This window comes from Charadrius vociferus, unplaced genomic scaffold (assembly GCF_000708025.1).
Source record: "Charadrius vociferus isolate BGI_N301 unplaced genomic scaffold, ASM70802v2 scaffold958, whole genome shotgun sequence".
NCBI classification, from domain to species: Eukaryota; Metazoa; Chordata; class Aves; order Charadriiformes; family Charadriidae; genus Charadrius; species Charadrius vociferus.
In genome coordinates, this window is record NW_009649741.1 from 509,398 (window position 1) to 532,867 (window position 23,470).

Genomic DNA, 23,470 nt, shown 5'->3' on the forward strand with positions numbered 1-23,470 from the left:
AGTAATAGACCTTAGAGCAGACTTGGCAGGGTGAGGGACTCATTAATCTAAGAGGTTTTTCTATCTCTATTTTTTATGTTTATTGAAGGGTAGTACATTAGTAGAAAGTATTTTTGAAAAGGAATTACATGGTTCTTCCAGCTCCTGCAAGCCTGAGTGGTATGCTGACTTTTTAGGTTAAAGCTCAGAGCTTCTGTGTTCTTACAGGTGAGCCAAGTCAATGTGTTTGCAGATGTGTGTAGAGCAAAGAAATTGTGATTTCTGGGCTGCTCAACCAGTGACTTGCCTTGTCAGCCTCAGCAAGTTTTGGACTTGCTTCAGAAGTGGTGTTTAACAAACTGTAGCAGTAAGCATCCAACATTAGCAGAATTCACAACCCAAAGTTAGGAAGTTACTGTGCCCCTGCGAAGTGGGGCAGCGCGAGAGATGTTCAGTAAGAATGGGATCAATGGTAAGCAGTACAATGGGCAAGAAATGTCTTCAGTCATCTGAAGAAATGCATCTGATTCAGTGTTTCAGGAAGGCTGCTTCTTTAGCTTAGAAAACATAGCTGATTAAGCACTTAAACGTTTTTTTCAAAACCGGAGTCTTTTCAGAATGGTAGTAGTGATACTGCTGCTGCAACCCTCCCCTTGCCTTTAAACTGACAGCTCAGTATTTGGGGCACTAACCAGGATGCAAGAAGTCTGTTTTTAACCCCTTTGCCGTAAGCTTGTTCTGTTAAAGCTGCTTCACTATGCATGGAATAATTAAATTTTGTTGGAGACAGGGGGCAAGTGAGAATTACCCTGATGCCTAGGGGGAGGACAGAGAAGTATTTATAGCTTTTCTGTAATCAGCCCTTCCTGTTTTCTCTGTACACTTGTTTGCAATAAACAGTAGGACGAAGCAAGGGCATAGCAAGGGTAGAGAAGAGAGCTGCCTATTGCAGCCCCCTTGTGAGATCCTCCAGCCTGGGACTGAACTGTGCTGGGAGGGTTAAAGTACCGTAAGGTGAGGTTTAGTGACTGCTTTTCTCAAGCATAGGATTCTCCACAGCCTGGCAGGACCCACGTATTCATACTAATTGTCTGGATGTCAACAGTGGAAATAGGAAACATATAATCTACAGACCATATGTGCTGGGCTTGTAGGGAACCAGAATTTTGCCCATGGGTCTGCTAGCTGTCTTTTGAATACAAAAATTAAGATCTCCCTTGCTAGTCAGACAAAGTGAAGAAGCTATAGATCTTCCCTTCCTTGCTCCAAGAACAGGTAGAGGTAAAACACAGGTAGGGGGTTAGCTCTTCTTAATTAATATTAATTTCCTAAAAACCAGGAAGCAGAAGTCCCGTGTATGGTCAATTCTTGTTGTTATGCTTTTTCAGTTAAATTCACCATTAAATCCATTCACTGATTCTGTAGCAACTTGACAGTATGTTATCCTTGGGCTCCTCCAGGCCTGAACAAAGAAGTAACTCGGCCTCCTCCAAAACCCCATGCGTCTGGATCTTGTCATAAGTATTTTCACATCCTTCAAGTGAACATGGGCATGTTTTATGTTGTCATTTTTATTTTTCAGACTCTTATTGAAACATTTGAAAAAATTGGTACCACCAACATTGCAGATCTTATTGCTGGACTCCTCACCATTTTTGTCTGCATGGTAGTTAAAGAAATAAATGATCGGTTCAAACACAAGATACCTATACCTATACCAATAGAAGTTATTGTGGTAAGCAAAGGAGCATAACAAAACCTAATAACAGATAAAATAGATGGGGCTAGCTGCAGGAAGACAAGAACCCTTTTTAAGTATTACAACTGTTATTTTATTTTATTACAGACAATAATAGCCACTGGTATTTCATATGCTGCCGACTTGGAAAAAAAATACAATGCAGGCATTGTTAAGAGCATTCCAAGAGGGTGAGTGCTTTTGTTTTCTGGGAAATAGGTATGATTTTAATTGGCTAAAAATGACAGTGGTAAGAGAAAAGACATAAAAGATATATTGAGAGCTGTAACTTGAGTTTAGAACTCAAAGCTGGAGGTGTCCTCAGGTTTACTTCTAGCTGTGTCAATTATGCCACCTAAATACGTTGCCTAGCTTTCCTTTGTGTGTAAAATGGGCTTAGGAAAGTCTACCTGATTCACAAAGTTCACCTGGGAATTAATCGCTTCATGAACATATATGACTATGGAAAATGTAAAAAAAAAAATAATATATTTTTAATAATGAAATTCTGCATAGATTTAATTTCTGTAGGCCTGAGTTATCCCACTGCGGTTCATATTCATGCCACAACTGTTATCCCAAAAAAAAAAAAAAAAATATTTTTAATAATGAAATTCTGCATAGATTTAATTTCTGTAGGCCTGAGTTATCCCACTGCGGTTCATATTCATGCCACAACTGTTATCCCAGTCAATCTAGTCACTTCCATAGTCATAGGAGCAGGGATGTTCAGGATTACACTGGTAGAAACTTTCACTTGAAAGATTCAGAGCACTTCACAGTAGTAACCTTCACATTCCATTTGGTATTCAGAGCTTGATTAATTAAAATTTGTGGAAACACAGTAGGGGATAAAATGTTTTTGAGATCTGTAGAAAAAGTATGTTAACAATAGTATGAAGTGCCATTAACATATTTATGTAATTCATCATACTACTCAATACATCCTTTATTCAATGCTTCAAAAAATGTACTTTTTCACTTTGCTATCATAAGGCCAAATCTCAGTTATGCTGAGAACAATGGGAGCGTTGTTGCTGACTAATAGCATCAGGATTTGGGCTATGGTGAGCTAGATAAGCGTGTTCTGTATGTCAATGGGCTGTTTCCACCTTTTTATTAACTTGAAACATTACACTTCATATTATAAGCAACCTGTATGCCTCTGCCTCAAACTCCTTGACAATTCTAGTAAGAACAGAATTTGATCAAAGTTGATAACACTAGCATATTTTCTAAATGCTAGATTTTTGCCTCCTGAACCTCCAGATGTCAGCCTGTTTTCCCAGATGATAGCAGCCTCCTTTTCCATTGCTATTGTTGCTTATGCTATTGCCGTATCTGTGGGAAAAGTATATGCAACCAAGTATGACTATGCTATTGATGGAAACCAGGTATGTATAACCAAAATAGTTCATAAACATAGTGAATTTAAGTTCTGTTTCATGTTGAATTATGTAGCCAAATGAAAGAAACATCATTCACACACATTTTTCAGACTAAAGTTGAAGTCTGACAGGAGAAATTCAACTATTGAAATGGTCATATATTACCTGACAAATTTATCATATAGAGATGAGCTATATGTACTCTATCTTCAGTATGGGCTTTTCATACTAATTAAATCCTTCTGTATTGCTTTAGTGACTGCAGTAGCTCTGAAAAGGTAACTAAAGCTAATCACTGTAAAGGGGAATTTTCTGGCGAGGTTGAGTTGACATAGCCAGCTTCAGCAACCTGCTTTCCATTTCTACTTGTAAGGCTTATTTTGACATGTGTTGCTGGGGGAGGCGGGCAAACAATGTCAAGCTAAGAAGCTGCTCTGGACAGCTTTATTTAGGCTTACTCTACATGCTGGATTTGTATCAGTTGAACTTTTCAGTTAAGGCATGATTTTATTCCTACAGAAGAAATTATTGTACTTCTCAGCATAACACCAGTTACATCAATATAAATATACTTGTAACTGTATAGCTAAGTCCTGCGGCTTCACAAAAGTAAATGCCTACCAGCAGATGAACATACTTGAATAACGATCTGCACCAAGTGGCAGGATTGTTTTAACCATTGGTTTCTGAAGGTACATAGCTAGAATGTTACACAAGCTACACATTGACAAGCTCATAAAGATTCCTGCAGTTGTTCAGTTTTTTCACCAAGGATTATGTGGCTTGCCCACAGGCATGGGACAAAAATGTCAGAAAGCTTCCTTGTTCTGCCTCTATGCTAATTTTGCTAATTTTGAATTTTATCTTTTGAACGTGTGAGAAAATACACTTACTACAATAAATAGATAACCTGAGCACTTTGTTTAATGAGTCCTTCATTTTAGTACTAATGGATTACATAAAGTTTGATTTTGGAAACACTGTTTTGCAGTATGTAACAAAATTGTACTTTTGAACGTGCTGGTCACTTTACAATACAAAAGTATTTTGATTTAAAGTTGCCTAAAATGCATTGACTTACAGTTTAATAAATCTGAATGAATAATACATATTCCTGGAATTGCTGTTTATGCTGTTCTTTTGTTGAATATACTGTTCTGCCAGCACTGATGTGCTTCAAAGATACTAATGAAATATCATAGTAGAATTACGGTCTATAAAAGCAAAGTGCCTTCCTTTCAATACTATGCTATGAATTTTACACATAGCACAAGTTAATTGCAGCTATGAATGATGGGCAAATAATTTACTTGAACTGGAGAAGTTAAAATAACATCATAAAAGCAGGTAATGAAATAATTTTGAAGAACAGGTCAATACTATTATCTGCCAGTGGGGTTTTTTTGTCTTCATAGATTCATAGATTGTTAATACCTAAGAACGCTGGGAACTATACTTTCAACATTTTCTTGCAGAGCACAGTTGTAACACAGGAATAGGCAGGAATCATCTACGTCTGTTCTGTTAAAGAATATGACTTCAAAATCCTGGTCTTGTAGTTGGACCTTAATGAAAAGATTACAGGAAAATTCATTTTGGAGCAAAGAAAGGAGAGAGTCAAAATCAAATCTTAAATTACATTTTTTAGAAATTGCAGTGAGTGAAAAGCTCTTGTGACTGTGTCGGCCTGGTGAAAACAATGTTTCTGTCAATTATATGGGGTTGTGGGCAGCTCCCAAATGCCTCGTTTCCCAGCAGAGAAATGGCCCAGATCCCAGGGCATAAAGCTCCCAGGGTCCTTGTCACTTGAGCAGAACAACCAGCATCAGTAGGCGCCAGCATCTGTGACCCTGGGGCAAATCTATGAGAACGCTGCCTGGGACTCAGCGTGAGTTCATTGGGATGTTCAGAGTGAAAAACTTCTGGCTCAACAAACTAGAAATTTGCAGTGAAACTGTGTTTTATTGCAAAGTTCCTGATTAGTTCTACTAATAATACAATGATCTGCATTAATTAAAGGCTTGTCTAACTCAGACTGTTGTGCTGATTAAAATTATTTGTTTAGTTGATGATACTTGGGAGTTAAATTTATATTAGACCCATTTGTTGATGCAACTATACCAGTGTAATTGTTAGAAATGTTAGGTTTGCTAACATTGATGGAAATAAGCTTTAAATATCTTTATACTAAGACAAGTATGTCCATGTTAGGGAGAGTATAACAACTTTGTTGTACTGATTTCCAAACACAGTTAGTTACACTAGCACAAGAGGAATTTGTGTAAACATTTAACAACTGTTACTAGTCCATACTCTTCTCAGTATTTTTGTGCTACCTACTTTATAAACTACTGTAGAAGCTATTGCCATTGTCCATTGCAAAATTGTCTTCAGGCTTCTGTATTTACAACATTGTCCAATTATCTTTCAGGAGTTTATCGCCTTCGGGTTCAGCAACATTTTTTCAGGTGCCTTTTCTTGTTTTGTTGCAACTACTGCTCTTTCACGGACTGCAGTCCAAGAAAGTACTGGTGGAAAGACTCAGGTAATGACCTCTTCTTCCTAGTACTGTGCACGGGTAAATTTAATCTTATATAGGGCATAGCGTTCACAATGGGGTGAAAATAGTCCTAGAATGATTGTGTTGCTGACACATGGAAAGCCACAAATATCTTAGCTAGCACCTTGTGCTCTGGTAGTGAATCATTTTTGTAGCTCTGCCAGAAGAGGGCAATCAGGTTTTACATAGCATGAGTTACATTAGGGGTCAGAAATCCTTCAAGCCTAATTCCCCAGGATTTCATTCCCAATTAAGGGACTGAGTTTGTCACAGTAGGAATTCAGGATGAGGGAGGAAATCCTCTCACAGCTGCCGATGAGATATTTCAATTCCCATGTGCTGGTCTGAGCAGCCCTGCCATTTGCCATTCATCATCTGCCCACTGCCATCCTTCTCATGTTGACTAAGCTAGTCTGTTTTACAGTACTACAGCTTTGCCTTTTTTTAGCCCTGGAGAACTACAGGTTATCCAGCAGCCCCTTTTCTGGCTGACACACAGACTCTGCTCCTTTCATCTGTCTATGCAACATAACCCCTCCAAGAACTACTACCTTGCAAGCAGTTGTTTGCATTACCTGCTTAATTGAATTCCCTCTGTGTTAGCTGAAGTGTATAATGATTGCCCACATACACCTGAACACAATGGCATTTTGGCAGGTCTCCTTGTTCCTAAGGAAATGTAATGTGCAACTACTTGTACATTTTTCTTTGTAATCCTAAAAATATAAGATAGAGTCTTAATAAGTTCATTTCCTATAAACACTCTGTTCTTTGCAGGTCGCTGGTATAATCTCTGCTGGGATTGTTTTGATTTCCATTGTTGCCCTGGGGAAATTGCTAGAGCCCTTACAAAAGGTACTGTACTTGTCTTCTGCAGCGCAGCCACCAGCACCAATCAGATCCAAAGGCTCAACTTTGATGGGCAGGATTAATAAACCTGTTTAAACTATGGTGACTGATACCAGACGAGGCTTTGGTACATACGGTGTAATGTTGAGCACTATTTTAATATGCGTCTTTGCTTCTGAATAACACTTTTTCACAATTTTTCTTCACAGTCTGTGTTGGCAGCTGTAGTCATAGCTAACTTGAAAGGCATGTTCATGCAAGTGTTTGATGTTCCCCGTCTGTGGAGACAGAATAAAGTGGATGCTGTAAGTAACCTAATTTTTTTCTTTTCTCCTGAATGTTTTTGTCTGGTTTTCTTTTGCCTTTTCATGCCATCCAAGTTTCTCTTAACTACCACATAAACAGAATTTTGTAGAGTTAACATCAGAAAACTTGTGTATGCATCCTCAAAATGCAGGTGCCATGAGGTCAGTTAAAACCTCCCTGTTTTAGAGTTTTACATAGTATTCTGCTTATCTTCTTTATTCCCTATACCCCACAGTAAGGGTGCCATTTGGGGTATTCCTGTGCAATGATGACTCCTTCATAGCGATTACCATAGTTTACAGCAATCTTGTGTTGAGATGGCTTGAAAATCACAATAAAGATGGCCTGTTGCCACCTTTACCATTCTGCTCTTATCTTTTGCACAGTTTAAATGGGTCAGAAAAGCTGACCTTTTCTTAATTCATGTGCATATATTTATGTTGTTACCACATTAGCACCCTGTTTGCCTGGACAAACTCAGGTAGTCCTCAGAAAGTATGTTTTCTTGTTGTAGCAAGACTAATCCAAGCTAGAATGTGGATTCATTTGGCATGCTAAGTGATAGATGAACAAGCTTTTCTTACGAACCGCTATAGCCATACCTCAGGGTACTTGCTCACATCTCCCACTCTGTTTTCTGTGGAACCAACCTTCACCATGGCTGTTAAGGCAGGAAAAGATTGCATGGAAAGTATTTTCTCCATGTGTCCTTACTATGCATAGATTTTATAGTGTGTGTCATTGGGCAGTACCTGCCTCAGGTAGATCTGAAATTTTTTAGTCAATCATTTACTAGTCCTCTTTACAGGTAAAAGATCCCACTGACTTCAGTGATAAGCATGGGCACTCAGCTTTTTATATGATTGGGTCCACTGGGTCTTCTACCTGGGCAGTGACGTAGAGAGGAACTGAGGAGCCCACTTCAACTGTTCTGCCTGAATATTCAGTGGAGAATTTAGAGAGTGCCATCAACCTGTTAATATGAAATACTTCTCTTAGGAACATTTCTGATTCTTAGATATCACTGAGGAGCCCCCTTCCCTCTCTACCTGTCTGCAGGTGAGGCATCTTAGTATTTTACATCTTGGGATAATAAATTCTTTCCAATTTCTAAAGAAAGATTAACAAAGACTGCCACTGTCAGAAAGAAGAAAATGCAATAGTTAACAGCATCCCCTTTAATTTCACCACAGTAACTGGATCCTTGAAAAATGTTGTTACGTTAGAAAAACTTATTTCCCAAAAAGCTAACTATGCCTAATAAGATAGCAATGGATATTGGAGGAAGAAGACTTTTGTATGAAATTCAGCTAATTGCCAGTGTCCTATGATCATCTCCAAAGTTAAGTTCTTCTGCTACTCATGTTGTCCCGTCTAGTAATTCTTTAGCGTGACAAGGAGTTATATATTATAATTAAGAGACTTTACGTTTGTTTTTTCCTCTCCAGATGATCTGGGTTTTTACATGTGTAGCATCCATCATTCTGGGACTTGATTTGGGATTACTCGCTGGCCTTTTGTTTGGATTGCTGACAGTTGTGCTGAGAGTTCAATTGTAAGTAACACAGGATCAGAAAGAATAGTTATGCCATGAAACAGGAAGACAATATGCTGAAAAGCAAGATGATTTATGGCAGAAAATCTGCTTGGTTTTACAAAAATTTTGAAATAGAAAAAAATCTGTTCTTTAGAACAAAACACTGTTTGTTTGCTGTCCTTTAAATGCACTCATTTAAGAGAAGCTGCATTATTTTATCAGTATTTATTCTATATCATGTTGGGTACTCTGGTGGTACTTAGCCATATGTTATTCATGTGCCCACACAGCTGAGTTCTGGAAAGGGACAGGAACATTCTGGATCAAATATAAAAAGATGTATGAATGGCTTCTCTAATTAATTGATCATTATAGTAACTCTTAGCATGTAATACTACTACAGTGTGTTGCACATGCCAATAACCTTTTCACTTATTGCTTATACAAGATTAAGTGTATGCCTGTGAAAGAAGAGGAAGGGAAAGCATGGGAATAAGACAAAATGTTGTGCTCGTGGCTGATTTGTTGCTGCTCAAAGAACATATGGTAGTGGAATGGTGAGAAAAGGTGGCTTTGCAGAATCTTCTTTGGCCATCTTGCTACTTTTCATTGATCTTTTCCCTGAAAATACAATATAACTCCTTTCCTTCAGCCTGGAGTTCAGAGAGTATGGTTACCAGCAATACCAAAGGATAGTTGCACTGTGAACAAATGCACATAAATAAAGCCTTGCAAAAGTTGTTACAGAATAGTAGACTATAAAAAATGGAATTTGAAGATCCTTGAAAAACATTCCCAAATTCAACTCAGATTTGTGAAATCAAAATATAAAAAGGAGGTGACGCTTTACAAACTTCAAAACAATTTGCTTCAACTGTTAAAAATTTATCTGGAGACTAGAAAATATTTTGGTTTTGTTATTGACTGAAATCAAAATCAAAAGGGTCGGACAAAAAGTTTTAAGTAATCTGAAAAAGAATGTAGATGTATTGTTTCAGTTGATTTGGAATGAAAAAAAGTGATCAGGTTTTTTTCAGAGTGAAAAAATTGTTTTTTCATTCAAACCAAACTAATCTGCTTTTAAAACATTTTTCTGGTTGGGAAACAAATGGAACAATTTATTCATTCAGCTTTACATAGAAATGGTGCGGCAAGTAGGCTGAGACCAAATTACCTTGTCTTTAAAATGGACCATTCACTACAATTAGGAAAAAGACCCTTGCACAGCGACACAAAACAAAGATACAACTCTTTTTCAATGAGGCTATTAGTTTGGCAGAAGACAGCAGACTACAAAAGTCTATGACATTTTGTATGCAGCAATCCCTTCAGTTCCATGAATGCCTAGGTATGATGTTTACCTTCAATGTCTTTTCTTTTTGTTTCTCTTAGTCCTTCATGGGGTGGTTTTGGAAACATTCCTGGCACAGACATCTACAAGAAAGTCAAGGACTACAAAAATGTAAGTCATTGCTGAGTTGTTTCCTTTCACTCTAAAAGCCAGTAAGACAAACTTGTGCCTTGCATATCATGGACAACTTGAATTTGAAAGTGGAGTGCTCAAAGATAACAAGTTTCAGCATTAAATTCTTCATCTTGATCCAGATGGTTGGTCCATATTGCGTGCTGGGGCTGTAAGCTTCTTAAAACTGAATCACCTCAATTATCAGCACAGATACACCATTTTTTGTGGATTAGGTACACCGCTGAACTGTTGAAAGAGTTAAACTGCTTCTTATTATCCAAAATATGGTTGTTGCTACTTAACCTTATATTCTTTGGCAATAGGTTATAGAACCAGAAGGTGTGAAGATTCTCAAGTTTTCAAGTCCAATTTTTTATGCTAACATTGATGGACTGAAAAGCAGCCTCAAATCCACAGTAAGTGATATGTGATGGTTTTGGATGCTTCTTAACTGTCTTTGAGATTTCCTCAGAATTATATTTACATAAAATTAAATAATTTTGATCCTTTTTCTGTAGGTGGGATTTGATGCAGTCAAGGTATATAATAAGAGACTCAAAGCACTGAGGAAGATACAAAAGCTAATCAAGAAGGGGAAATTAAAAGCCACTAAGGTAAAACCATTTTTTTTCTTTCTCAAAGGATTACTATTACAGCTTATTACTTTAGCCTTAATTATTAGTTTCTCTGTACTCATCTTTAGAATAAAGATGGAAAAGTGTGACTTACTATGACGGTAGGAAGTCTGGGACCTGCAGGAGACTTAGCAGAGCAGTTTACCTATTGCCAAAGACCCCACAGGTTCAGACAGCTGTGATAGTCATAGTGTTAACAGGAGTGGAAGCAAGAGATTCCTTGAATTTACCTCTACCCCTCAGTACCTCAGATTATCTCTGTGCAGTAAAAATGCTGGCTCTTTCATGTGTACATGCTCGTATTATCCAGCTTCCTATGCACAGGTGAGCTGTATCAGTTGGCTGGTAGACTTAGCCTTCCACATCCTCTTCAAAGAAAGCAGCATATGCTCCTCTGATTGTGCAATGTACGTTTCAATAAGTAAATGCTTACAGGAGTGGACAGGTACAGTCAACCTATTAAATCTCCAGAGCTGGAAGTTAGAAAGGGGTTTTCTCTTGTCATTGCTGTCAGTGTAGGATGAAGTCTTTCATGTATATACTACAATTTATGATGCAGTTAAATGCTCAGTTATGTGACATTCCAGCTTTTGACCATTTTACCATGTTATCGTATATAGTAAATCTAATTAAAATCTGAAAACGTTGGTCTTAAATATCTCCTAGAAATAAAGATATTGAGGGAGGGAGTAGCTCTAAGGTATTTATTTTTCTGGATAGTGGCCTTTTTGTAGGAAGATGCTCTTCTAAGAAGGAAAAAAAGAGGAAAGGAAATACACTGCACAGAGGAGGAGGTAATGTGCTCTATCTTGTTTTTCTTTGAATTCTTGGATGCATTATTGTCACCCAAGACTAAGGGAACAGACAGATTCTTTTAGGGATCCTTGGCAGAATGATGCTGGCACTAAATTGTAGTTACAATTAAAGCTTTATTTTTCTTAATAGGATTTTATGATTAGTGTAGCACAGAATTTATGGTTAGAATGGCATAGGATTTCTACAAACAGAATCAATGTAGTAAAATTTATAAGTAGTTTAATACAGAATTTATAATACAACTTAATTTACAGTTTCTAATCACCTAGACCTTAACTTATGTTTTCTAATCACCTGGACCCTCTGCAGTTGGGTAAGACCTTAATACATGGTTTGATGTATCAGTATAACAATTATAATCTAGACTCAAAAGTCATATAAAAGAAGACAAGCCACTCACCCAATCCTCGGATGAAGCAGATGATGGTGAGGGCATCCCTGGCCACCAGGGCGTCATGGGTCTTGCTGTCCAGCAGCAGTTACAGTCCAGATTCCCCACTTAGGACATGTAACTGCTTGATTTTATGGACAGTGCTGTGTGCGCTGTTACACTTCCCTGTTGTTTGACGGGGTCATCAACAACACCTGGTTGGCCAGGTGCCTGGGAACTTCAAGGCTGGCAAGGAAGGGAGTAATCAGCCTGGCACCCAGGAATCTTGAGGCTGGTAGAGAGGGGAAGAAGAAATCTGTTCGGTTGTGTCTACTTGCTTCACAGGACCTTTAAGGCCTGAGAATGAGGGGAAAGGGAACGAATACGTGACCTGCTCGGTCACAGACAATGGCTGCTTGCCTTATGAAATGGCATTAGTTATGCTAACCACATTACCAGGGGTTGGGAGCAGGACGTACTGGTCACAAGTATTTGTCTTGTTCATTCCTGAAACAGACGGTATCACAGGGAAGTATTTCCTGTAACTCCAAAACTTTCTCCATGATTAAATGATATATTCCATATATTATCTGCACATTAGAATGGCATCATCAGTGAGCCTGGTATTAATAATGAAGCTTTTGAGCCTGATGAGGAACCTGAAGACAACGAAGATCTTCAAGTTCCCACGAAAGAAGTAGAGATCCAGGTGGACTGGAATTCAGAACTCCCAGTCAAAGTAAACATCCCCAAGGTTCCCATCCACAGTCTCATTCTTGATTTTGGAGCAGTAACATTCTTGGATATTGTAGCTGTGAAATCAATAAAAACAGTAAGTGTACTTTTTTTCTGGTGTTCCATGAAAATGAAACTAGTGAGTAGGATGTAAATCAAGAGCTGTTAGCTGAAGTTAATTGATGAGCTTTTCAAAGTCTGTTGTTGAAAAATAACTTCAAAAGTTATACAGCAAGACGTAGAATATTGGTGTGTGCATATTTTAGGTGGAGAAAAAAAACCCAAAAAATGCATTAATAAACCAATACGAAGGTTGCATAATCAAGTACTCTTAAATTAGAACTGCAAAATGTGGTCCCCTTTTATGCATATGTTATGAAATATTTTAGTTATATATTTTCTTTCCACATGCCTCCTGCTTTAATCTGGGCACAGGATGATGCTCACTCAACACAGAGGTAGTAAAAATTTCATCTTACCATCACTTTTCAGTCTTTAGCCGCAAGTTTTATTTATTCATTCCATATTATTTAAATTATGATGGAAGGAAGAATGATTCATTCTTTATAGGGTTTTCTGTGGTTAATATCAGAGTGCTTCATCGACATTCATTAATGCATCTGCAAACATCACACTACATAATAAGGAGATAATATTCCTAGTTTAGGGAGAGGGAAATGAGGTGAAGAGATCAAGGCCAAGTATTTCCATTATTTTTTGGTGCCCAGTTACAAGTGTGTAGGACTAGACTGTTCAGTCTTTAGTCTTTTATGATACTTCGTATGTTCAGATTGCTGCTTTCACTGACTTCATTTTGCAGTTGGGACTGCTTAGCCTATCTATAAACCACATCTTAGATTACCAAGACTCTAGTTTATCAATGAACAGAAGGGGATGGAATTAGCAGTCACCTCTGAAAATACTATTCTAAGAGACTTGCCTGCCACCAGGGAGCCAGGGGTAGAATCCAGTCTCCCACATTTTAACTAACTGAAATACAAGAATGCTGTGTGCCTTGCTTCAGCCTTCTGTCTACTTTTGACTCAGTTCTGACTTCTGACACAGAAGAGATATGGGGTCCACAGACATGACTCTTTCCATATGCAACTTTTTCATCCAAGAACAGGTCCATCTGGTGCACTGCAAGAGGTGAAAAATCTGTGTAAAAATATCTGCATGTGCCAATGAAAGATTGTATCATATGATACATACATGGGGGAAAGTAAAGCTTGCTCAGGCCCACGTGGTTCTCACTTGAAGAGACATGATTATTCATATTATGAGAACAGAATGAGAACCTTAATAGGCAGCAATGTATGTATGTGAAAAATTGATAGTTCCACTTACATAGTTGAAGATAGACCACTTCAGCAATCAGATGCTTAACTACTGGGTCTTTAAGTATAGCACTTCCTTATTTATGATGAATACACAGAACATACAATTCTTAATAGGATTTTATGATTAGTGTAGCACAGAATTTATGGTTAGAATGGCATAGGATTTCTACAAACAGAATCAATGTAGTAAAATTTATAAGTAGTTTAATACAGAATTTATAATACAACTTAATTTACAGTTTCTAATCACCTAGACCTTAACTTATGTTTTCTAATCACCTGGACCCTCTGCAGTTGGGTAAGACCTTAATACATGGTTTGATGTATCAGTATAACAATTATAATCTAGACTCAAAAGTCATATAAAAGAAGACAAGCCACTCACCCAATCCTCGGATGAAGCAGATGATGGTGAGGGCATCCCTGGCCACCAGGGCGTCATGGGTCTTGCTGTCCAGCAGCAGTTACAGTCCAGATTCCCCACTTAGGACATGTAACTGCTTGATTTTATGGACAGTGCTGTGTGCGCTGTTACACTTCCCTGTTGTTTGACGGGGTCATCAACAACACCTGGTTGGCCAGGTGCCTGGGAACTTCAAGGCTGGCAAGGAAGGGAGTAATCAGCCTGGCACCCAGGAATCTTGAGGCTGGTAGAGAGGGGAAGAAGAAATCTGTTCGGTTGTGTCTACTTGCTTCACAGGACCTTTAAGGCCTGAGAATGAGGGGAAAGGGAACGAATACGTGACCTGCTCGGTCACAGACAATGGCTGCTTGCCTTATAAAATGGCATTAGTTATGCTAACCACATTACCAGGGGTTGGGAGCAGGACGTACTGGTCACAAGTATTTGTCTTGTTCATTCCTGAAACAGACGGTATCACAGGGAAGTATTTCCTGTAACTCCAAAACTTTCTCCATGATTAAATGATATATTCCATATATTATCTGCACATTAGAATGGCATCATCAGTGAGCCTGGTATTAATAATGAAGCTTTTGAGCCTGATGAGGAACCTGAAGACAACGAAGATCTTCAAGTTCCCACGAAAGAAGTAGAGATCCAGGTGGACTGGAATTCAGAACTCCCAGTCAAAGTAAACATCCCCAAGGTTCCCATCCACAGTCTCATTCTTGATTTTGGAGCAGTAACATTCTTGGATATTGTAGCTGTGAAATCAATAAAAACAGTAAGTGTACTTTTTTTCTGGTGTTCCATGAAAATGAAACTAGTGAGTAGGATGTAAATCAAGAGCTGTTAGCTGAAGTTAATTGATGAGCTTTTCAAAGTCTGTTGTTGAAAAATAACTTCAAAAGTTATACAGCAAGACGTAGAATATTGGTGTGTGCATATTTTAGGTGGAGAAAAAAAACCCAAAAAATGCATTAATAAACCAATACGAAGGTTGCATAATCAAGTACTCTTAAATTAGAACTGCAAAATGTGGTCCCCTTTTATGCATATGTTATGAAATATTTTAGTTATATATTTTCTTTCCACATGCCTCCTGCTTTAATCTGGGCACAGGATGATGCTCACTCAACACAGAGGTAGTAAAAATTTCATCTTACCATCACTTTTCAGTCTTTAGCCGCAAGTTTTATTTATTCATTCCATATTATTTAAATTATGATGGAAGGAAGAATGATTCATTCTTTATAGGGTTTTCTGTGGTTAATATCAGAGTGCTTCATCGACATTCATTAATGCATCTGCAAACATCACACTACATAATAAGGAGATAATATTCCTAGTTTAGGGAGAGGGAAATGAGGTGAAGAGATCAAGGCCAAGTATTTCCATTATTTTTTGGTGCCCAGTTACAAGTGTGTAGGACCAGACTGTTCAGTCTTTAGTCTTTTATGATACTTCGTATGTTCAGATTGCTGCTTTCACTGACTTCATTTTGCAGTTGGGACTGCTTAGCCTATCTATAAACCACATCTTAGATTACCAAGACTCTAGTTTATCAATGAACAGAAGGGGATGGAATTAGCAGTCACCTCTGAAAATACTATTCTAAGAGACTTGCCTGCCACCAGGAAGCCAGGGGTAGAATCCAGTCTCCCACATTTTAACTAACTGAAATACAAGAATGCTGTGTGCCTTGCTTCAGCCTTCTGTCTACTTTTGACTCAGTTCTGACTTCTGACACAGAAGAGATATGGGGTCCACAGACATGACTCTTTCCATATGCAACTTTTTCATCCAAGAACAGGTCCATCTGGTGCACTGCAAGAGGTGAAAAATCTGTGTAAAAATATCTGCATGTGCCAATGAAAGATTGTATCATATGATACATACATGGGGGAAAGTAAAGCTTGCTCAGGCCCACGCGGTTCTCACTTGAAGAGACATGATTATTCATATTATGAGAACAGAATGAGAACCTTAATAGGCAGCAATGTATGTATGTGAAAAATTGATAGTTCCACTTACATAGTTGAAGATAGACCACTTCAGCAATCAGATGCTTAACTACTGGGTCTTTAAGTATAGCACTTCCTTATTTATGATGAATACACAGAACATACAATTCGGAATGAAGACACTCAGAAACAAATGAAGTGTGTGTGTGCCTGTACATTACATATATAGACATATATGCATATATGTAACTTCTCCTTACAGACTTTATTTATTTATGTTCTTGTTGCAAACTTTTATTTTTTTAGATAATTAGAGAGTTTGAGAGAATTGATGTGAGAGTATACTTTGCTTCATATCAAGGTAAACATCCAAATATTTCTACTACCACTCATGCAAAGAATAAAATGAAGATGAGAAGGGATGAGAAGGGATCTGTAGATGTGTCTGTGGGAGCATTTGTTCTAATAGAAGTTTGAATTGTCACACTGGATAAACATGGTGGGCTGCAGTGGGACACAAAGAATGGTGGGGTTTAAAGGAAATGTAGAAAGTAAAAGTAAAGACAAAGCTATGACTGACTGATTGATTTGACTTTCTCTTGTTCAGACAACCTTATATCTCAACTGGAACGGAGTGCCTTCTTTGATGATATTGTCAGAAAAGACATATTCTTCTTGACTGTCCATGATGCTGTGCTCTACATAAGGAATCAAATGATATATAGTGACAACCAGGATCCTGTCTTTGAGAAGGTAAGGACATCCAGTAGGATGTTTCCCTTCCTTCTATCATCTAGCATTCATTCTTGCAATTTCCATTACAGCATGGCACATTTGAAAACTAGACATAGAGCTGTAGTACAAAGAAAGTGAGAGTCTAGTAAATTGGGCAGCTTCTGTAGTACAGGAATATTTCGCTAGATCAAAGGAAGGCTCTGTTGACCCCAGGATCTTGTTAGTGAAAAGAACTGAAGAAACAGGACATATGGAGAACACTTCATCCTAAGATGCGTTTTCTAGTTTCTCACAACAGGCAGCTTGAGAAGTTCCTCAGCTGGAAGTTGCATTTGGACCATTACGTTTAGTTGTTGCAGGTGGAGTTTTCTTTGATGCATCTGTCATACTCCTTTTGGAACCCCTTTACATGTTTCAGCTTGACACTGTCCTGTGGCGATGTGTTCTGTAATTTGAAACGTGTTACATGACAATATTTCCCCTTTGTTTTAATCCTGTGTGATTTCTGGATTGTTAGCTGCAATGAAAAATCATTCTCTGCTCCCTTTCCCAACACTAATAATAATTTCATATACCTGTGATCAAAGCTGAAGAGTCCCATTCTGCTTGGTGTGAGTGTGCATGGGAGCTGTTCCATGCTAATGTTCATTCCTACTGCCCTTCTCTGTGCATTTCCTAGTTGTATTCTGTGGGTTTTGAGATAATCAGAACACTCTGTAGTGTTTAAAGATGTTGGACCACATTAGAAAAATGGCCATATGATGTTCTCCTGTCTTTTCACAATTCCTTCCCTAGTAGTCGCTATTATAGTATTATGAATAGATAGTAATTAAAACTAATATTACTGTTAAATAATTATGATGGAGGCTTTATCTTTTTGATAATTTTTGCTCATTACCCAGGATCTAGAAGTTTTGTCCTGTCTTACAGCCAAGATTAACATTTTGACAAAGCCATACAGCAGTCCAGAAATCGACTCTGCTTTTATTATTTTTACAAAGCCATAACTAGTTGTATCAAGAGAGGCAGGACCAAAAGCCCTCCAACATTTAAGTTCCTCTTAGCAGAACTTAAAGCAACAGCTTTGTCAATACAAACAGACTCTTTTGAGTTGTGGAAGTTATATTAAGGTACTTCAGAGTAATAAATGAACTTCAGTGATACAGACAATGCGTAACTCATCATGTTTCTGAATTTCTTTCTACCAAGATTTCACTCATGCAGGAGTCTAAAGAACCCATAGAATTCACAGAAACAACCCGTCCTGATGATGAACTTGATGTTCAGGAAGAGGTATGCATTTAAAAACTGAATGTATCTATTACTTGTAGAATACTGCTGGCTTTATTCCTTTGCATTGAGTCATGCTGTGAGAGTATGGTAGATGAACTGAGCCTTCTCCATAAATAAATACCCTATTTGGGCACCTGGATGTCAGTGCTTAGTGGAGGAAGTCGGGGTCTTTTTGAGATGTAGTAGATTGTATGTGCACAATCACCTCTTGATCTCTGTCACTTTAGGACTCTTTTGCCTTATGCAGGCCTGAGTTAGGTGCCTAAGAGAATGCTTGCTAAGGCTTGAGGCACCTGAGTCCAAAATTATGGCCAACTTTCACCCTTAATTCCTCCATTTAACACAGCAGGCATCTTCTTGCACAATCTAAACATTTTACGGGAAGCTGCAGCAAAGCAGTGTACTGAACATAACTAACATGCAACAACATAAGTCCATTAAAGCAATACCATGGTATTTTGTATTTACAAAATACTACCAGAAAATAAGGTAGCACTTACTGGTAAAATAACAGTGCAGCATGCAGGCCACTTATTCAAAAAATAGGAGCTTGGGCTAAATGCCCTTTTGTAGCCTGAGATGGATTAAACTTGTGATGTGTCAGTACCTTGGAAGCATTACAATGCTCCATGTAGGTAAAGGCATGACTATTATGTGTCCCTCCTACTGTGCTACTGTGGTAGTAGACAGAACTCCATTCTTAATTCCCTGGCTAAAATGGGGTAGCGCCCTGTGCTCGGCCACTCTTCTCCAGCAGCAGTAATGGAAAGGGGCTGGAGGCATGCTGTGACCCTTCTCTCTGTCATGCTCTAGCAAAACGCGGCAGCAAGACTGCTGTGCATGTGGGATGTAGAGGTGCCTGGAGGCAAGTAGGAAAGAGAAGGTTGTGGTTGGGTAGAGATTCTCAGCATCACCCTGCATTATAGTTTCTACCATAGCATGAAGTCCTGTAGGAAAAGGTAAGGTCAGCTTGGAAAGCAGATTGGTGAGAGGAGAAACTGAGATCCTAAGCAAAAGCCTCTCAGACTTCATCAGGGCTTGGTAAGTGGACTGTGATACTTGGTACTCCTGATTAACCCCCTCCTTTTTTGGTTGGTATGAATATTGCAAGAGACCCAATTATTATTCTTCATCACTAATAGGGGGAGAAGCACTTTCCACTCCTCTCTAAGTCACAGTGCAGAAAGGAATGAAGGATTAAAAAAGCTAGAAAGACACCATGATTCTGTAACAGAAGCATTTGGGAATGGCAGGCCAAAAAGACTCAAATTCCCATTTCTATTCACAGGATTGCTTAGATACCATTGTCATTAAATAAGAAAAGAAGCCAGACACAAAACTAACAATCCAAGGTCAAAGAGTGTTCTGAGAGGTTTCTGTCCTGCGCTTTTATAGCCACATTTTGAAGGTGAGAGCTAGTAACCTTCAGACCTGCAGCTTCCTGACTGAATTGTCCAGTGCAGACACACGTCAGAGGGATGCTGCCTCAGAACAGTTACTTTCTCTGTACTTTCGCTGAGGCCAGGTTGAACTTAGTAGTTTTTAGTTAACACATACACAAACATTTTATTTTTCCAAGCTGTGTGTACTCAGAACTAACCATGGTCTGTCTCCACCCTTTGAAAATCATTTCACTAGGCTATGCGCAGACTTGCTTCATGAGGACGGACTGCTGGTACTGTCTTACCTGTGAACTCACAGCAACACTTATGCACCGGTACTATATAAGCATTTCCTGCAATGAAACCAATCTTTGCACTTGAAGAAAACCCTGATTGTTTGTCTGAATGATATAGATCTCTAGAAATCTCCAAATTTTAGCTAACATTATCCTGGAAATATTCTGGACCTTGATTCAGCAAGCACTTTCCATTATGATATATCGATAAAAAAAAAAAAAATCAGAAGACTGTTATGAATTATGTGCTCAGTTTTGGGACTAGTGAGGCAGAGGTGCTATACACTGTTTTATCTGTGTGTATAGGATGAAAAGGTGCTTTGTGGTCTGCCCAGGAAAGCGGAAGAGACCAAAATCTTTGGATGGCAAGCCTTTTGTTCTGTATTTGTACAATGCCTAGCGAGAGGGCAGGAGTTCTAGCTGGGGAAGGCTTTGCAATTCTAGAACGCTACTGTGAGCATACGTGCTGACAAGTCTTGAAAACTGTCGTGATCATTTTTTCCAAGCAATTTCTTAAATTGCTGCAGGTTGTTAGATAACTGTGACAGGTGAAGCAGTCACATGAACAGAAAATGGCACTGAACTACTATAAAACTTCAAATAGGATAAGTTTCAATAGAAAAGACCCTTGGATATGGGTTCATTAGTTCTGTGTTAATCCCATGGTAATAAATCATGCACTATTATTAATGATCGTCCCTAAAACGAAGTATACACAGAAGATTATTTTGGCTGGGTTACATATCTTTCATCAAGAGACAGATCATGACATAAATTAGATTAAGGAAAACCTTAGTCCCCAAGTACTTAATGGGATCTGTAGAACTGGCTGCTACTGAGTGCAAGTAAGAAAGTCAGAATGTGACCTAGTGTACAGGTTTATGGTGTTTGTTTTTTTTAAATGGAATATAGGCGTTTATTTAGTTTTATGAATAGTTATATTTTTATATAGCATATTTTTCTTTTAATATTTGACATCAAAACACTGCTGTTCTTTTAAATTTGACAGTCCATAATGCACAAGTGCAATAATTTACAAAAGATAAAGGATTTGACCCACAAAACTCTAATCCTTACTTCAGGACTATATAAAGTAGATATGCAGGAAATCAATGTTCTTACTTTTCATGAAGAAGAAATGTGTTTTGATGGAAAACATATGGCTACCTTAAATTTTTTAGCACTACATTAATATTTTTAATCAAAAAAAAAAAAAACTGGATGGTGAGGGAACAGATAATAACAGAATTGTACAAAATGTCCAGGAATAAGTTTCACAATGTGGGCTAATTAGCTTCAGTATGTTCACATATTTAAGTCTCCATTGTTTGATTACGTCAGAGAAATTTTCCTATATCACACTGGACAGAGAAGATTTTTGCTGCAAGTAATGTTAGAGGAAAATCTCAGGTTAAAAGCTAAGCACTAAATAAATTATTCTGTTCTAAGGACCTGAGTGAACTCCATCAAAAATCAGGGAAAAAACTCCTATACCCTTCAGTCAATTGGACAGTATGTTGCATAGTAGGTAACAGCACCACACTGACATCATTGTTCTCCAATTGAGGCAAAAACTTCAGTCCTTATGACAGTCAGTGAAGTTGCTCATTTCAAATGCAATACAGGCTTCAGCCTAGATGATACTGATGTTCTGGTCCAAGCCAGGAGAAACGCCGGTTTGTATTTACAAAGAGACATACGCCATTTGCATGTGAAGCTGAGAATGAGGCATGTGTTTAAGCAGCAAATCAGACTGATCTGCTCCTCCTCAGAGGGGAGTATTAATTTCTATTTACACTAATGCTTAGGCTCAGGCTGCAATTTGACAATTCATGCTTTTAGTGCTACCTGTCCTCATTCTCCCTCCTTCCATTCGCCGGCCAAACACAAGAGGTTGGCACTTCTGCCCACATTACTGACAAAACTTTCCTATCAGGCTGTGGCCCCAATTTACCTTAATCTGAACATAAGCCACTGTTGCCAGTGCACACAGCACATAGCAATGCAGGACAAGGCCAGTAACATGTTTCTCAGAAGCTGTACTGCTTTTCTAAAGTGGATGTACATTTTAGATAGAAAATAAAATATCCTACCTGGAACTGCTAAGTGAGCTTTCAGCTAATTTTTACGCAGAACACATACTATGGAAAAGATGGTGTAAAAAATGATAGCAGTGGAATTTTTTTTCCTCAAGAGAACATCTGCACTGTGAAGTTTGAGCATGGATTTTTACTTGACAGAAATGTGGGCTTATGTTATTTTTCAAACCTCCTCCAGTTCTTGTTCATACAGGTATTTAGAAAAAGCAATTAAATATTCAACAGTCTTCCAGTTTCCTTTCCAAAGATGCTATTTTGACTGGAATTAATTGTGATAAAAAATGATGCAATGCACTTACTCTTGGCCTGCATATCTCTTCAAGGCACGTTTGTATTTGTTCTTAACTTAACTGGAACAAAATATTCAACTTTTCCTGAAAAATAGCATTGCACACAAAGCCTACAGTTACACAGACCGGTAAGAGGTAACATGCAGAAGGCATTCAAATACCTCTCTCTCAGTGGGTCAGGGGGTATGTGCTGCTTAATGTTCTATTTATGTATCCATCAAAGTGAAGGATACCAAAATAATGGATTTTGCAATGAAGCTAAAATTCTGTACAATTTGGTACTAATTCAAATGTCCATAAGTAACGCAACTAGACATGCTTTTTCGAGTAGAATGAAGAAGTGGTATTTTTGTATGCATTCTGTCTTTGCATATCAGGTGTTAAATTTGGAGATGCGTTTTAAGTTTTTACCCTTTTAAAAAGTTGTATTTTAAAAGTAAATGTATCCATTAACTAGAAAATAAAGTTGTCCACACTGAAAATATGCTCCATGCATCTGCATATTTATTTTTTTATTAAACTCTTCTATTTGTGAATTCTTATTGTGGGGCAATAAAGCATATTATGGAGGGATCAGCATCATGCTTCCCTTGGGTCTGCCTTTTCAGGAACAACAAAGACAAAAAGGAAAATCTGTTCTCTCTGCCTTGTGGGGATAAGACAAGAAACATTAGGCTTAAATGGCACCTTTTATACATTAAGGCTATATAAAGATAATGAGATATTGTCTGTAGGGACAAAAGATCCCAATCCTGGACACTTTTAGTGAGATGGTCACCAATCTGAAGTGCCTGGAGTGGAGTTGTGCCTACCTTAGCATTGTGGAAGGCCTGCTTGAGGCCACTTTGTACCCTATAACCTATGATTTAATTGTATTTATATTATTTTCCTTTCTTCAGTGCTGTAGTAGCACTCCATAAAGCCCTAATTACACTCCATAACCCACCTAATTACACAGGATTTACAAAATGCTAAGTTTGTGGCAGTTACACAAAGTAGCCCCTTGGGGTAGTGCGCCCTATCGCTGGGGAGCTCCACCGCGCGCAGGCAGCCCGCTGTCCCAAGTCCCTGGCGCTCCCACAGCCCCGATGGTCCGCAATCCGCCGTTTCCACGGTAATACCGCAGCCTGACAACCAGCAGCTGAGAGCGCCCAGCGCGGGTTCAGACTTGTCCAATTCCTTGGCAGCCCGCAGGCAGGGCTGTCGTGCCTCCTGAGCAGAAAGACCCCTCTCATTTTTTCATTTCACCCTTCTCCAAGAAGCCGCAGGATCGGTCACGCCTCCTATCTC

General features: G+C 38.4%; 2 protein-coding genes across 2 annotated transcripts in view; both read left to right on the forward strand.

The window, feature by feature from the left end:
• The window catches only part of SLC26A4 (solute carrier family 26 (anion exchanger), member 4), a 25,898-nt gene extending 6,123 nt beyond the window's left edge, over positions 1 to 19,775 (forward strand). Inside the window, exons 6-20 of the mRNA XM_009890861.1 lie at positions 1,562 to 1,714; positions 1,826 to 1,908; positions 2,964 to 3,111; positions 5,537 to 5,650; positions 6,443 to 6,520; positions 6,724 to 6,819; positions 8,269 to 8,375; positions 9,750 to 9,819; positions 10,146 to 10,238; positions 10,341 to 10,436; positions 12,245 to 12,475; positions 16,392 to 16,446; positions 16,693 to 16,838; positions 18,030 to 18,113; positions 19,752 to 19,775. Coding sequence (XP_009889163.1) covers positions 1,562 to 1,714; positions 1,826 to 1,908; positions 2,964 to 3,111; positions 5,537 to 5,650; positions 6,443 to 6,520; positions 6,724 to 6,819; positions 8,269 to 8,375; positions 9,750 to 9,819; positions 10,146 to 10,238; positions 10,341 to 10,436; positions 12,245 to 12,475; positions 16,392 to 16,446; positions 16,693 to 16,838; positions 18,030 to 18,113; positions 19,752 to 19,775 — 1,578 coding nt within the window. The remainder of the gene's footprint in view (positions 1 to 1,561; positions 1,715 to 1,825; positions 1,909 to 2,963; positions 3,112 to 5,536; positions 5,651 to 6,442; positions 6,521 to 6,723; positions 6,820 to 8,268; positions 8,376 to 9,749; positions 9,820 to 10,145; positions 10,239 to 10,340; positions 10,437 to 12,244; positions 12,476 to 16,391; positions 16,447 to 16,692; positions 16,839 to 18,029; positions 18,114 to 19,751) is intronic.
• Positions 19,776 to 22,320: 2,545 nt separating this feature from the next.
• Positions 22,321 to 23,470, forward strand: part of CBLL1 (Cbl proto-oncogene-like 1, E3 ubiquitin protein ligase) — a 7,807-nt gene continuing 6,657 nt past the window's right edge. Inside the window, exon 1 of the mRNA XM_009890862.1 lies at positions 22,321 to 22,363. Within this exon, the coding sequence (XP_009889164.1) occupies positions 22,321 to 22,363 (43 nt within the window). The remainder of the gene's footprint in view (positions 22,364 to 23,470) is intronic.